Source organism: Bradysia coprophila, unplaced genomic scaffold, assembly GCF_014529535.1.
Source record: "Bradysia coprophila strain Holo2 unplaced genomic scaffold, BU_Bcop_v1 contig_151, whole genome shotgun sequence".
Classification (NCBI taxonomy): Eukaryota; Metazoa; Arthropoda; class Insecta; order Diptera; family Sciaridae; genus Bradysia; species Bradysia coprophila.
Window position 1 is genome coordinate 5,601,455 of NW_023503423.1, and position 14,614 is coordinate 5,616,068.

Below are 14,614 nucleotides of genomic sequence, written 5' to 3' on the forward strand. Positions count from 1 at the left end.
GATATAATTTGGAATAATCATTCAGCATATCACATAGTTTCAGTTTTAATTTGTTTCTAGTTCTCTAATATCGACTGACACACGGGTCATATAAATACGTTTCATTTTAGTAATCGACAATCATTATAAATTGTCATAACACATCAGTATAAATACGCTATCATTACTGACATGGAAAATTGCTAATAAGCGTATGAGATTAGCGCGAACAGAATTGAGTAGGAACTTTGAAATGGCACAAATGTAAGTGGAAGTACTCGCGAGATGGAAATAAAATTAATCAAACCTAATGACTGTACGATGGATAAATCACATTTTAAGGAATTTTTCAGTGGTACGACGAAAAAAGTAACCAGCAGAAACAGGTAATGTATGTCTATGAGTAATGTTATATCATCTGCGGCGGCAGGTAACGTTTTGATAATTATCTGTGGCGTTTAACACATGAAATAAATCTGTGACTGGTGCACCAAATAAGCAGAAAAAAAAAAGTTGCTCGCTGGACTCGATCCAAATACCTCCAGATCACAAGTGTCACGCGGTGTCACTCAGTACTTAGAAGTATGAGAGTTGCAATCCGAGCCGAAGAGAAGGTTTGCAACGGTACAAGGAAAAACAGGAAGTTTCAAACAATTACATAAGTTATTTTACTCACTACGTCCCGGGAGACGAGTTTCAACGCTCGTGTCAATAAAGTAATGACTCATTTTCTGGGTATATACTATACAGTGCGACAGTCACATTTATCTGCCGTATTTGTTGTGATTAGCTGAATTGGACCTATAGGTACTGTGGAGTGGATGCTAAACCGGCTCCCAAAACTTCACTCTTGGCCATCTTCAATAAAAAAAACTTTCTGACTTGGTTTTGCTAGAAATACCTTTGTCTAGAGCGGCGCAACATCTTATCTCTACAAATTGAATTTAAATACCTGTGTACACGAAGACGTCACTGCGTTGAACTTACAATTGACATTTCTCACATCTAACGCATATCATAAAAATACAAACCAATTGGTGCATTAGCAATGCAAAGTGATATGCGCGTTTGAAATTGAGGCTGTAATCGCGTCGATATAATTTTTAATGTATGAGATTTCTAATGCTTGCAAATATATGATTACCTGTTCGACAGGGTACAATAATGTATGTTCTACGGCTATCAGGTTACAAAATAAATTAGTGCTACGATCCGATTTGAAAAATGAAACCCTGACCATATAATTATTGATATGGTTGGTGAATGAATAATGTCGCATTTGTATTGGTTCTTTGATCGTTTACTAGCTAATTACATTTAGAAGTTTTATTAGACACATTAGAAGCGTGTGCAGTGCGCCGACAAACTTACACAATGATGTCTGCCAATATTTATATACTTTGTTGGCTTGGCATTTAATTATTTTATATGAACGATCCATCATTCGGATTAAGCCTCCCGTACTTTATGGAATACAGTGAATACAGTCGGAGTCAATTAAAGTTATCTTCTGACTGATGCGAACTTCAAGATTTAGTGTAGGTTCCCCCAATCAAAATTAAGATTGATTAGTTATAATGTTGATCCTATGACTTCCGTAATTTGCATAAGAATTTTTTTTAGAAAAAAATAAAACAAAAGAATATAAATGGTCAATTAATGATCTGGCCTTTTCCATGATCCATGATTGAAGCTATTTGTAAAGAAAACGAAAAGAATTCTTTTAAATTTCAGCTTAGAAATACTAGAATCGAATTGGATTTGAAATAAAAATTTTGATGTGCACGGGTGAGACAAGAACACACAACCTTCTACTTTCCCGGCATCAGCATCAGCCCGGCAAGTTGAAGGAAAATGGAAAACCGTTGGAACTGTTTGGCTTCACATTTAATTTGACTCTGTCGGCAATATAGTACAATGATTGAACCTTATTCTTAGCCTTTTACGTGTCTGAATCACTAAGTAAATATGTTAGAGTTGAATATGTTACATCGCACCAATTCTGAAAGGTAGGCACTATTTGCACGGCGTGCAAATAGTCATTACATTATTAAATGGCTATTTGCACGCGCGTGCAAATAGCGAATGTATTATGTAGATGCTATTTGCACGTGCGTGCAAATATCCAACCTATTATGAAGAGACTATCTGCACGTTCATCCTTGTGTCGAGAATATGAGCTTTGTTGGAGCGCGCCAACCCGAAGGGGAGGTGTTGTGAATTCTACGGGTAATCGAGTATTCTCTTTAAAATGAAAGTAGACAGAGTGGGCCGAGGTTGTTAAAAATCAGAATAAATACAACAGTGAAACGGGCTGGATGCCCTAAATATTTGTGTTTATTTTCAAAGTAATTCGCAGTCGCATCGAAGAAGAATCGAAAGCATCTAAAATTTTCGACATGGCGACCGAGACAGGACGGTGCGGTTGCGGATTTGGAAAAGTTTGGATAAATCGGAAGAGAATTTCGGTCATACCTGAGAAGGCTAATGCATTCCGAGACTATTGGCGACGAAAGAAAGTTCGAGTCAACGAAAAGAAATGTTTGCATTACCAAGGAACGACGTATGGGCCATTCACCGAATATATTTATTCATACTTTGGAAAACCGATTGTTACACGGTTGGATCTAGCTGGAAAACGTCAATGGTTAAACGGGATTCGATGAAATCTAGCGTTGGTAAGGAATCGTTTGGTGGAGTTAGCAACGGAATTTGTAAAAGTTTAAATATGGCATTGACAAGTTCACACGGATTGGGAATTCCTCTGTAACGTTGTTGACGAGACGAATTGGTTATTTGTATTGACATGGAATGACCCAAATGGGAATCCTCTGTAAAGTCATTGACATGGAGAATTGGTTCTTGTAACGACATGGAATGACCTGAAATTGTCTAAGATGGTCAATGGTCTTTAAACTCAGAAAGCGGGCATTGACAAGCTTGGTTCGTATACAGTCATTTATTGGTCCACAGTTGAATCGGTTGGTCCGCCGAAAAAAGTTAGAATGCCGAGAATGATTAGGTAGGACAAGTTGTATCCTGGCATTCGTTGGCTGACGTGTATGGAGATCTGAAAATTGTCAATGGTATCTAATCCCAGAGTTCTGGCATTGACAAGTTTAGTTGGCAGCATGGCTCACTACGGCGGGAGATTTCATCACCGTGGAATCGACATATATGTAGTTTTCCAGCTTCATTCGAAAACGAGAGATGGGAGTGTTGTGAATTCTACGGGTGATCGAGTATTCTCTTTAAAATGAAAGTAGACGGAGTGGGCCGAGGTTGTTAAAAATCAGAATAAATACAACAGTGAAACGGGCTGGAGGCCCTAAATATTTGTGTTTATTTTCATAGTAATTCGTAGTCGCATCGAAGAAGAATCGAAAGCATCTAAAATTTTCGACAGGAGGACTGTATTACCCACTGGTCAAATTACAGCTTGGAACCTCGTAAGTACAATGCTTTCACGTAGGCAATGTAAGTGAAAATGAAGCATGCCGTAATAGTATGTTGTGTTACAAGTATTGTAATGTTGATTTTTTCAGCACTAGACCCAAGTTTTCCTTACGAGCGGAGCGAGTAAGGAAAATTGGGTCGTGTGCTGAAAAAATCTCATTACAATACGTGTAACACATCATGCTTTGTGCCAACCGAGAATTGAAATAGACAAATGCACAAAAATTCAGAATTTTCATGGTAAACAATCACTCTTCGAATTTGATCGATCACGTTGCTTTGCATTTTTTTAAAACGAATGCTGTAATAACTCATACGAATTTCATTTCAACACTGGTTTGAGTGTTGTAATAAGCCATGAAAACGGGTGTTGTAATTTTGGACATTTCAATCTAGTTATCGATATTGAAATCCGTCGTATTTCAATTCTCGGTGGCACAAAATACTTTACAATGCTAGGGTTGTAATAGTACATTACAGCCTTGTTAGGAATTATTTTGTTGAGGCATGTGGGAGGGTTGTATTTCGAGTCGAAGACGAGAAATACATCCCATATGCCATAATGTACTATTAATTGTCAACAATGTCCAAAAAAACGGAAGATATATCCAACCAAGAGTAATGTCATCTTTTACCAAAAAAAACCGTTTGTCTGACTTTGTGTAGTCTATTCATCAAGTAAAATTACTTATCAACGAAATCCTCATCCTAAATTCTGATTTCTTTGAAACATTTTGGCACATCTAAACCATAAGCTAACTAACACATAAAGCAAATTGACCGAAATTGAGATTGAAGTTTACCCTAAAATATTTCACAAGATATTTCATGCGTAGCCCATACATCATACTTGCCCACCACACTCAAACATTACACTCCAATTCCCAAGTTTACAATTAATCGAATAGAATCATTCATTCAACAAGGTTTTCGTTGGTCATTTTTCAAAAAAAATCCAGAATATCATTGCGTCAGATAAAAATATTTTTATCGCATCATTTAAGAAACCGTTGGTGAAGCTACAATTTTCAGCCGTATGTGAATTGTGGAATCCACAATGTGGATATGTAGCAAAATGTCCGAATGATGAAAAATATTTCTTTATATTGCTAACGTAGTGCAATACACGGACCGACGACGTCGTTATATGTTCCTTCGGTTGAATATGGTATGGCAATTTGTGTGTTTTTTTTTCTATGAATTTCCTATTCATCTCTCTCTTAAGGACACATTTTTCATATTCAAGCAAAACGAAAACTTTTCGCAAACTGTATTTGCGATACGAAGCCAAAGGAAGGAAGTTCATTGTCAGTGTTTTACGGATTTATTTAGTTTTTCTTCCTTTTTAACTATGTTAAGTTTGGTTTTCGTTGGAAAGTTCGTTGGATATCTCTTTTTTGCTACATGACAAATTGCCAAAAATTAAATAAAGATAAATTTGTTGTGCGACAAATTCAAATGTTATACTTTCTGTGCCGTCTAAATGAGCCTACATTATTTATGTACATTATATGAACGTGTACGATGGAGCAACGGTTCTGTAGAGATAGTCAATAAAATTGATAAGTCATTTCCTCTTTAATAAATTTTATTACATCCTCCGATTTGATGGATATTCGTATATTATATCAATGGGACAACATGTTTTGTCGTTAATTCATTTTTATCGAACGTACACGAATTGAGAGAACACTGTGTTAGGAGCTCTAACGCATAAATACTTACAACCGAACAGATTTTGACTAACCAAATAGCAATAAATTTAATCTGTAGGAAGGAATTTGACTTGGAGTTGTATATACACCAACCGTTAAATAATATTTATTTTTGTTAAGAATACGACTCTCTCTGCTCTGTGTGTAGGACCTGCATATTATACACACTACGCACCAGACTGGCTTTTCTTCAGGAAAAATTATTTTGGGGAAAATGCCCATAAATAATGTTATGAAAATAATATTTATTTGAAAGTAAAAAGGGATGTTGTGTCACATGTAATATTCTGGAAATATTTTTCTTTTCTGCCCCAAAAAGTAAAATTCCTTTTACGAATTGTTTTGGTGTGAAACAAGTGTGTGTTCTGGATAATACATGTGATTTTGAAAGGATCCCATACGGAGATTATTTATGTTAAGTTGGGGGATGCACACAGGCCAAAAAAAAGGGGAGAAACATTTACGATTAGATATTAAGTGTATCAGATTGAGAATCAGGACAAATCAAAAAGCGTTTTATGTGAATTTATTGCAAATTAAAGCTGTGCTTCTGTAATCGATAGAAGTGGCAAGGTCAGCGTTAAATATTTATTAGCATTTTGGCTGCGGGAATAAATTGTTTGTCTGTCGTTCGTATACATTTTTGGGGCTGGACATTTTAAAATGTTGAGAGTTGAAGATTCAATTAGTAAATGATTTTACTCGCTAAGTCTCCGGGAATTGAGTTCTACTTAGAAGGTAAATTCATCGTGAATCTAACCATGTCTGGTATCGTTGAAACGCCCAGTAATAATCAGGAAAAAACAGTTTTTTAGTGTCTCTATTGCTTTTCGGCAGCAGAGGAACCTTTACATGATAAAGTAGCTAAATTTTCCCCTATTTTCCACTGCTTATGTCTCAGTGTTTTAAAGCCAATAAGAATTATTTGCCCCTAAAGAACTCACAATTACCTTTCCAACGACACCCCGCATCGTCTTACAGTAGTTTTGGCCTATTAAAAAGTCCGTGGGAAAATGCGTCCGATTTCGGTAGATACATTTTCAAAAGAATCCCTCCATAGAATCAATGACTCAATTTCCCAGATTTTTTATCTCCTCCACTAAATAGCCTCAATACGAACAACACACATTCTACGGATAATAGCGGCAGAGTCAAAATGACCCAAAATTATATCGGCTAGATTTGAAGTTTTTGGACAAAATGATGTATAGACGACTTGTTCATTATCAAAAATAAGGGACACCTTCCATACATCACTTTTCGATTGGACCACGGGAACCACCCGGAACCACCTGGAACCACTTGCAAAAATCAAGCAAAATTTCAACTCTGCCGCTATTATCCGTAGAGTGTGTGTTGTTTGGATTGAGGCTATTTATTCTCCACCACTAACTAATTTCCACTAACTTCTACTTTAGTTTTATATTTTCGTTTGATTGACGTTTGGTGCGAAATTTCTACGGAGGTGCTTTAAAAAAGGCGACTCTTCCGACACTTCACAAATCTTCATCACGACATAACGTTTGTTTCAGAAATGTAATATCATTCTCACCGTAATCTCAAACTATGTTGAGGTGATGAGTGATAAGCAGAGCATATTTCTGAGAAGAAGAATTCTTGAAATCCTCGAAGTTTCTAAGAATTTTTAATGATTTTATGCTGTGTAAATGCCCCAATTCCACTTAAAAAAACGTTAAAAATTTCATCTGTTGTCGACGACGACATTAAAATAATGTCCGGTGATCTCCGGACATATGTAAACGACTTGTTAAACGTAGTGAAGTAAAAGATTTTTATCGATCTGTTAGAAACCTGAGGAAAGCAAAGAAACAGACTAGTATAGCATATCAAACACATTAGATCCTCATAAACGTAAACTACCGTCGCTTCACATAGTTTGTTGACTACAAAACGAACAAATAAACATACAAAATAAGAATCGTAAATGTATCACAAGTGCATCAACAAAACCAAAGACTTGAAAACGTTATTCCATAAAAAAAAAGTGTACACACAGTGATGCGGTTAGTAGCTCAACGTATTGATGGTAATCATTTCACAATTCTTCTGGTTCGTTGTGTAATTGTCGCTGATGAGGCAAATAAATATCACTTGATGTTCACGATTACATCCGTTTCAATTTCGACTCAACTTCAACGGAGCTGTATAATTTTCACACACATGTTGGGCACACATTTTTCAGAAAATATTTTTCGCATTCGATGTGGGATTTGGGAACGGTTTTGAGTTACTCAAATTATGTCATTAAATTAAATGTTTCGCGTTAAAATTAATGTTCATTTGCATAATCATTTATGATTGAAATGGATGTTTTGTTTTGATGGATAAAATTGGTGGGTCTTAAATTGGGATGGTTATGGTTGTTATAATTATTATTTCAGTATCACAAGTAGGGGTTGTCAGTTTATTTTAATGAATGTAACTGATGAGGAGAAAATTTGTTTCTTTATAACTTTTGGTTAGTTGAGTAACCGTTAAATCGATGGACTTTTAACATGCTGACTAAATGGAAAATATTTTGTATTCCGCATAATCAAAAGAAGGGTCGCTGTAGTTTTTTAAGCAGCTATAGACCTTGTTACAATTCAGAAAATATCTTGATATTCAACAAAGAATGAAAACAAACAATCAACTAACCCAAACTGTAACTAATCTGAAGAGATCACGAAAATATATTTTTTTTAGAAAAGAAACAACGCAGCAACGGAAGCGCCATACAAAAAATGGATACAGTAAAAAAAACAACACCTGAAATTAAAGGCCAACATGTCACACACGCTACCACTTTAACGTGATTGAATCAAAATTTCCTAAACAAAAAACCGATTTTTGTTTTAGAAATTTTTATGTTAAAACCGACACTCTTCCATCTATCGGAATCTTCGCCGAATACAACAGACCCACCCAAAATATCCAAACGAAATTTAGTTGAAGAAGAAACGTAGAAGATCCGAGGACATAGAATGGGGTGGTTTGGTAAGAATAAATCTTAGGACACTTTTGTCGGTAAAATATTTTTTCTGACGAGTAACTTTAACTTTGAAAGGCGGCGTGTGATGAATATTTACAGGTTTTTTTGGTCTTGAGACAGAATAGTTATTTGCTCAACCAGGGAAGAAAAGTTGAAAATTGCATTTCAAGCGTAGCAAGGGACACAAATCACCCGAGAAAATTTCAACTTTTTTCCCGAGGTAAACACAACTTTTTTCTCAAGACTTCTGAAGTTTCTGCGGAGTGGAGAAAGTGACTAATTTCTCACCTACGTCTCGAATAATTATTTCTTTTAAAAGTATAAAAGTACAAATATACCATGACAAATGACAGTGGAACTGGTACAATCCTTTATGAATACTTTGAACATGAACAACTCTAGTGAATCATAGTCGAAATGAAACATCAACTTCCCACTAATCTTACTTATTCGTGGCCAGTGAGTGGTCAGCTACAACCAAGCTGAATAAAGCAAGATTTCTTTTGATGTTAACCCAAAGCCTAACATCTCATTTACGAATTGATACACGACTGGCTTTGAAGCGCGGGAACGAAAAAGGTGAAGATACGATGAGGTCATTGAAAAACGGCAAATCATATGTTATCGAGACCAATGACATAAATATGCAAGGATTTCCTTCCGAGTGTCTTATATACTAAAACGTATGTTAAACAAATGAAGTAGAAGATTTTGTATAAAACCCGTCTTGCTTAGTAACGAAAGATTTAAGCTAGTGAAGCCTACAAGATTTTCTGGTGGTACTCTAGATACAAATATAGGAGAAACAAGTCAAACGATCAGAACAAATGTAATCTGAAACCTCTAAGAACCATACTCCGATACTGATCCAAACAATATATAATGAACGATAAACCGACCGACATCTGAATTCGTTCTCTTTCGACTTGGAAAAAAAATGTTTAAAAACCAAACGATTACTGTAACGAATCTGATCGCATGGATGTTAATGTAAGTGAGTCGAAGTACGTATGAAATGATGAAAAAGAAGAAACAATTTCGTCGGTTTTGGTTTTAATATCTTCATACATCAGAGATCGATAAATTGTTATGCAAAACGATAATATATAATGAGTGAAGAGAGAAAGAAAGAAGACCTTTAAAGACCGCATAGATATATAATTATCATAAACGGACGACGTATAAAGAAGACCATAATATAATCATTATGCTTACCTTACTTTGTGCAGCGTAATCAAGAGCTAACATGCAATCATTGTATCCGGATTCGGTTTTAATCGTTGTCATAGGATTACAGAATTGTCCAACACCAATTTGAGTATCTCGATACCAAGGATACATGTTATCACATAAAACGCGAGAAATTATTATTTCTTTGTTGTTTGTACTCTTCTGTTTTTCAAATGAAATGGAAAACCAAATTTGGGTCAAAATTCACTGACTGTTTTCAAAATTGTTGATAGTATTGTAAATTCGCTTATAACAAAAGGACAAGGTCGTCCAACCAAAATATCAAACAAACAAAAAATTATTTATCAAACACAACTCGGTAACAACCTCACACACAAAAAGAGAATTATTTCCAGACACAGTTTTTACGTTGTTTCGGTTTTATACAACACTCAAGCCGTTTTTCAGTCACACACTTTTTATCTGAATCTCTTTCCTCCCGGTGTCTCGTGTTTCGGATCGAAAACAATCTCTTGGTCAATAAATATATCACCACAAAAACGGAAAATTCAGCCCCCGTTTTGGCACAGTCACCCAAAAAATTACTTCATGTAAAAACGACATCATTAACCATTTAATGTTTTTTGAAGGAGCCGGTGTAGTTTTGGTATGTTATATAGCTAACCGGAAAAAAAACCAGTGATTCACTCAATGAAAACAAAACACAAAATAAATGTGACGAAACCCGCACAATAAATTTTTTTTTCTGTTATTATTCTTCCCTTCTCAATCACACATTAATGCCAAGTAATATGCGATGCAAAAAAAGCAGGAAAATTTATTTTTTTGTTTAATATTATAGGTGAAGAAAAACACTGAAAACTTTTTTTTTCCACATCGTCCGCACAATTATCGTTTTTTTTCCTCTTTGTGTAATTTGAGTAATTTTTTCGTCCGTTTTTATTCCCAGTTTTTAGGAAAATTTTTGCATATTTTCTTGTATCGAACAAGCATATAACAAAAAGAAATTGCACACACCGTCGATTCCGCGCTACTGAATCGTTACCGAGTTATTCGTCGGCAATGAATGGGTAGATAGAAAATACGTGGCTTCAAAAACGAATATATTGGCTAGCGCACGTTAGAGACACACAAAACATACATTTATAAAATCCATTCCATCATCAAAGCCATTCAACTATTTCTCATTGGTGTTGAATGTTTTTGGTTCCGAGTATTTTCTGTTTTTCTCATTCATACCCATATAACGGGAGGGATTACACGAAGCTCAATTTCTAGTTATATATATATATACACTACGCCAACCGTATAGCGAGTGGATAAAAAAAAACGCACACGACTGTTACGCTGCCGAACGACAACACTTTGGACAAAAAACATTTTACCAACCATACCATGTGGTGTTACATGGCGAAAAGTTTGAAATTCTCTCTCTCTGCAACCGAACGACTATACACAGCCGAAGCATACACATCTCTTTGTGACTAAACTTCTTGTTGTACTTTTTGAATGCAATTTTATGTTACAACTTAGCCATATACGTACACACTGGAAAGCTCACCGGTTCAAGTGCAATGAAAAGAGCAAAACAGTCAAGTCGAAGCACATCATTAAATATTCGGTTCTTTAAGACTGGTGCATGCGTTTTAACGTCGCTGTTTTGTTTGGTTCGTTGATTCTGTGCTTTTGTTATCGGCGGACAATGTAGGTTGTACACAAACGTTTCTGTTCGCTCGATTTCAGTAGATGCTTCGCCTCGGAGTAATAAACTGATTACAAGTTTTGTGAAATCATATTGGCAAAATTTGCTTGAATCTTTAGTGATGATCGATTCAATGGAATAAATTTCCCTAAATCTTTGCCACATAAGTCCTCACAATCTACGATTCCGAGTTGCTTAAATGGGACATAACAATACATATTTATTGTTGATGAATCGTTTATCAATAGGACTAAAATTTAGTGGGTGTGGCAACTGAAAATTTTGACCAACACAAATTGAGAAATTTCAGGTTGGCTATACTATCTGAGTTTGCTAAAATTTTTGATTTAGAAATGTTATGTATACATGCCAGAGTGTATGTGTGTGTGTGTGTGAGTGTTTGACTCTCTGCCTGTTCTATAGGCCACTTGCCTTTCCTCTGCGGTCTGGTCGGCGTTTCAAGTGAAAATCGACTGTAAAGATTTTCAATTGATACTGAGAAGGTGGTTGCTTTTCCAGATAGAATTTTTGTGAAATTTAGGTCGGAAAATTCTTGGATGAAGAGATTCATGAAAATAAGTGAAGGGATTTGATAGCGATATGAGAGGCAAGTAAGAGTCACAATCCAACACTTGCTTGGGAGTGTAAGTCTTCACGACAGTTCTGAATACTAAATTTGAGATTTATAGAGGTATTCACACAACAATGATGGACGGATATGAAAGAAGTTTTACCATTTTATTATTGCTTCGACCGGCTACCATCCACATCTGGCATAAGCACTTATGATATGAATCGTAGCTTCAGGTTGTTAAGTCCAGTATCGATAGATTTCATAACAAAGTAGGTACGGCTATGCAATCTGTTATTGACAGCCACGACAAAAAAAAACCGATGAACTCTGGCTTATGTAATGTTTTATACCAAATTGTACGATAAAACTATTGAAGTAAAAGATTTTATTTGTTGAAATTTCATAGATCAAAAGAAGTAGTAGACGCGATAATTGTATCAGTGAATTGATTGCCGTGTGTGAATGGTTATGTACTTCCCCTCGCAAATATAGGGTCAAGGTTTCTTTTTCAAGACGAGGAAAATTTCCCATGGAAAATCTTCCTGATAATCCACAAATTCGAATTTCGAATTAATTTCAATCCATTCGCTATTACTTTATCTGTCGTAAGATTATACGTTAGACTCATATTTCAGCAACATTCATTTCAGCAATAACCATTTTTTAAATGGAAGAAACTTGGTTATTATATAAAACGGTGTCCATTTTATCGATACATGTACAATCTATATTAGCAAATGATAAATTTATGTTCTTGGACTTTTGTTATTGAGTGTGGTTATGCGATCTTCTAGCTTCTACAAACGACAAACGTGGTATAATCATTAAATCTGTTACTTCTGCTGTTATTTCGTACAAAATCTATTACTTCGTTTGTGGAAACATTCAGTCTTCAAAATGATACCACACATGATGAACAGTAGATAGTGGCTTATTTCGAACGTAGTTGTAGTTTAACAGATATTAAGCCATTTGCGAAGCAACGTTCTCGTCACAAACTGACGGATCTTCAATATTGCGTCAGTTTGTGACGAGAAAGACTAATGTCAAATTACCTTTACTTCGTAAGGAAAATTTATGGAAATTGGATGCCAAAAAAGATGAGAATTCAAAGTCTTGATTGTTTTGGAAAGCCTTAAATTGTGCTCACCTCTCTTGGTCAATTATATTTCACTTACAAACAGACTTTGTTTGCTGCTGTCAATCTTCTGAACAAAATCAGTCTGCGTGTTATTGAATTTGGAACAACTTGATTTTGGACAAAAGCTTACATTTCAAATATATAACGGAACAAGAACTGTTCGTACTCTACTTACGGACTTATGTACTCTGACAACTACCTGAGAAGTGAAGAAGAAACGTTTTAAGTATACTACTCTAATGAAATAAAGTGTAGACCTCAGGCGCGCAGAGTTCTATTTTGGTCGTATGGGGCAAAATTTTGGTAAACAAAAGAAATAAAAAACCGTATGGGGCAACGTATGGGGCGGCATGAAGTCGTATGGGGCATCTGCCCAATTCGCCCATAGGAAGTCGGCGCGCCTGGTAGACCTTGAAGTTGTGTGCGACCGTTTATCTGAGCCATTATTTCAACACAAAAAGCAACAATGAATTAGGACGACTACCGCGTACGGGTTATCTACTAAATTGATGAAGTTGTGTCAGGCCAGTACTTCAATTTTTCTGCCATATCGTTTTTATATGTTGGATGGTGAATTGAAATAGTACATTACGTTACAAGGGAGATACTTTCCGAGTGACGTATATAGTTTTACATGCTTGCTAAGCAGGGCGAAAGTAAGAAATGTCAAATTCAAGGGGCGAAAGCGATAGCTTTCGCCCCGTGGGTTTACATTTCTTTTTCGCCCCGCTTAGCAAGCATGTAAATGAGTTTAACTTTAACGAACCGACTATATACGTACGTGTATACATATATAATGCGCTCACATACGGCACTGACGATGTAGATAGTAGATATGTATATATATATCACATCATTTATATACGTATTCATTACATGATGTTCATGCCACAACATGTAAGCAACATATGCATGTGAAAAAATGTTTATTGTTTTTGCTAAATTAAATATATTGTGTATGTGAAGAAGCAGTCAGCTTATTCTGCTCCTAGAATGGATGGAAGGGAAAACCAAACATTTAGCTGAATAAATTGCGTATATGCCTGGTTTACGTATGAGATATTGCTTCGTGAAAAAAAAAGTACGAGCCCGTACACACTTGAGTGTGTTATATATACGTACGAGTCTGTATACGACATAAATATGCGAGAATGTAACAACACCATGTTGGGTCAATTTTTTGTTGTTTTTGCATTGCTTTCTTGCAGCCACATTTTTAATCATTTAGACATTTTCATACATAACATAAAATGTACGACTTGAGATAGGTCATGATCAAAATGAAGATATTTTCATTTACATATATGCACAAAACAGCAAAATGGTGCAGTTTGTTATAACGTTGACGTGTATGTGATTGATGTGCATCACAAGCAACATTTTTGTCTCTATTTCAATAATACGAGTGTTTAGATGTGGTTTTTCTCAAATGGCTGGTTTTTTTCGGTGGCTTTTTCATGGTAAAATTTCAATTGTTTGGTAAAGCAAATGTGTTTTTCGTGTGAACGGCTGGAAATTTGAATAAATATAAACAAACAGTAAGTACATCGATCATAGACGACGATAATTATTACCAGAGCAAACGACTTGTACGAAATGGCTCTCGAATAGTATTTATACACACATGAGTTATATCAATATCATAACACACAAATTATACCCCGGATTGTATATATATGTATCTCTCTACTAAATAGCAATAAAAATGACTTTTATCGCTCGTTATTTGAGTTTAGTGCTCACCCTAAATGGTTTGTTTTCGGTAACATTTTTGTGAGAGTGAAGATGTTTTGTCGAGTTAGAAAAACTTATGTATTCAATTTATAGGATAGAAGATTTGGATTTTTCTCAAGCAATAAAATAA

At 35.5% G+C, this 14,614-nt stretch overlaps 1 protein-coding gene across 1 annotated transcript in view; it reads right to left on the reverse strand.

The window, feature by feature from the left end:
* The window catches only part of LOC119074573 (zinc finger protein rotund-like), an 86,884-nt gene extending 76,220 nt beyond the window's left edge, over positions 1-10,664 (reverse strand). The window contains exon 1 of the mRNA XM_037180803.1: positions 9,358-10,664. Coding sequence (XP_037036698.1) covers positions 9,358-9,483 — 126 coding nt within the window. The 5' untranslated portion in view covers positions 9,484-10,664. The remainder of the gene's footprint in view (positions 1-9,357) is intronic.
* Between the last annotated feature and the right edge of the window lie 3,950 nt (positions 10,665-14,614).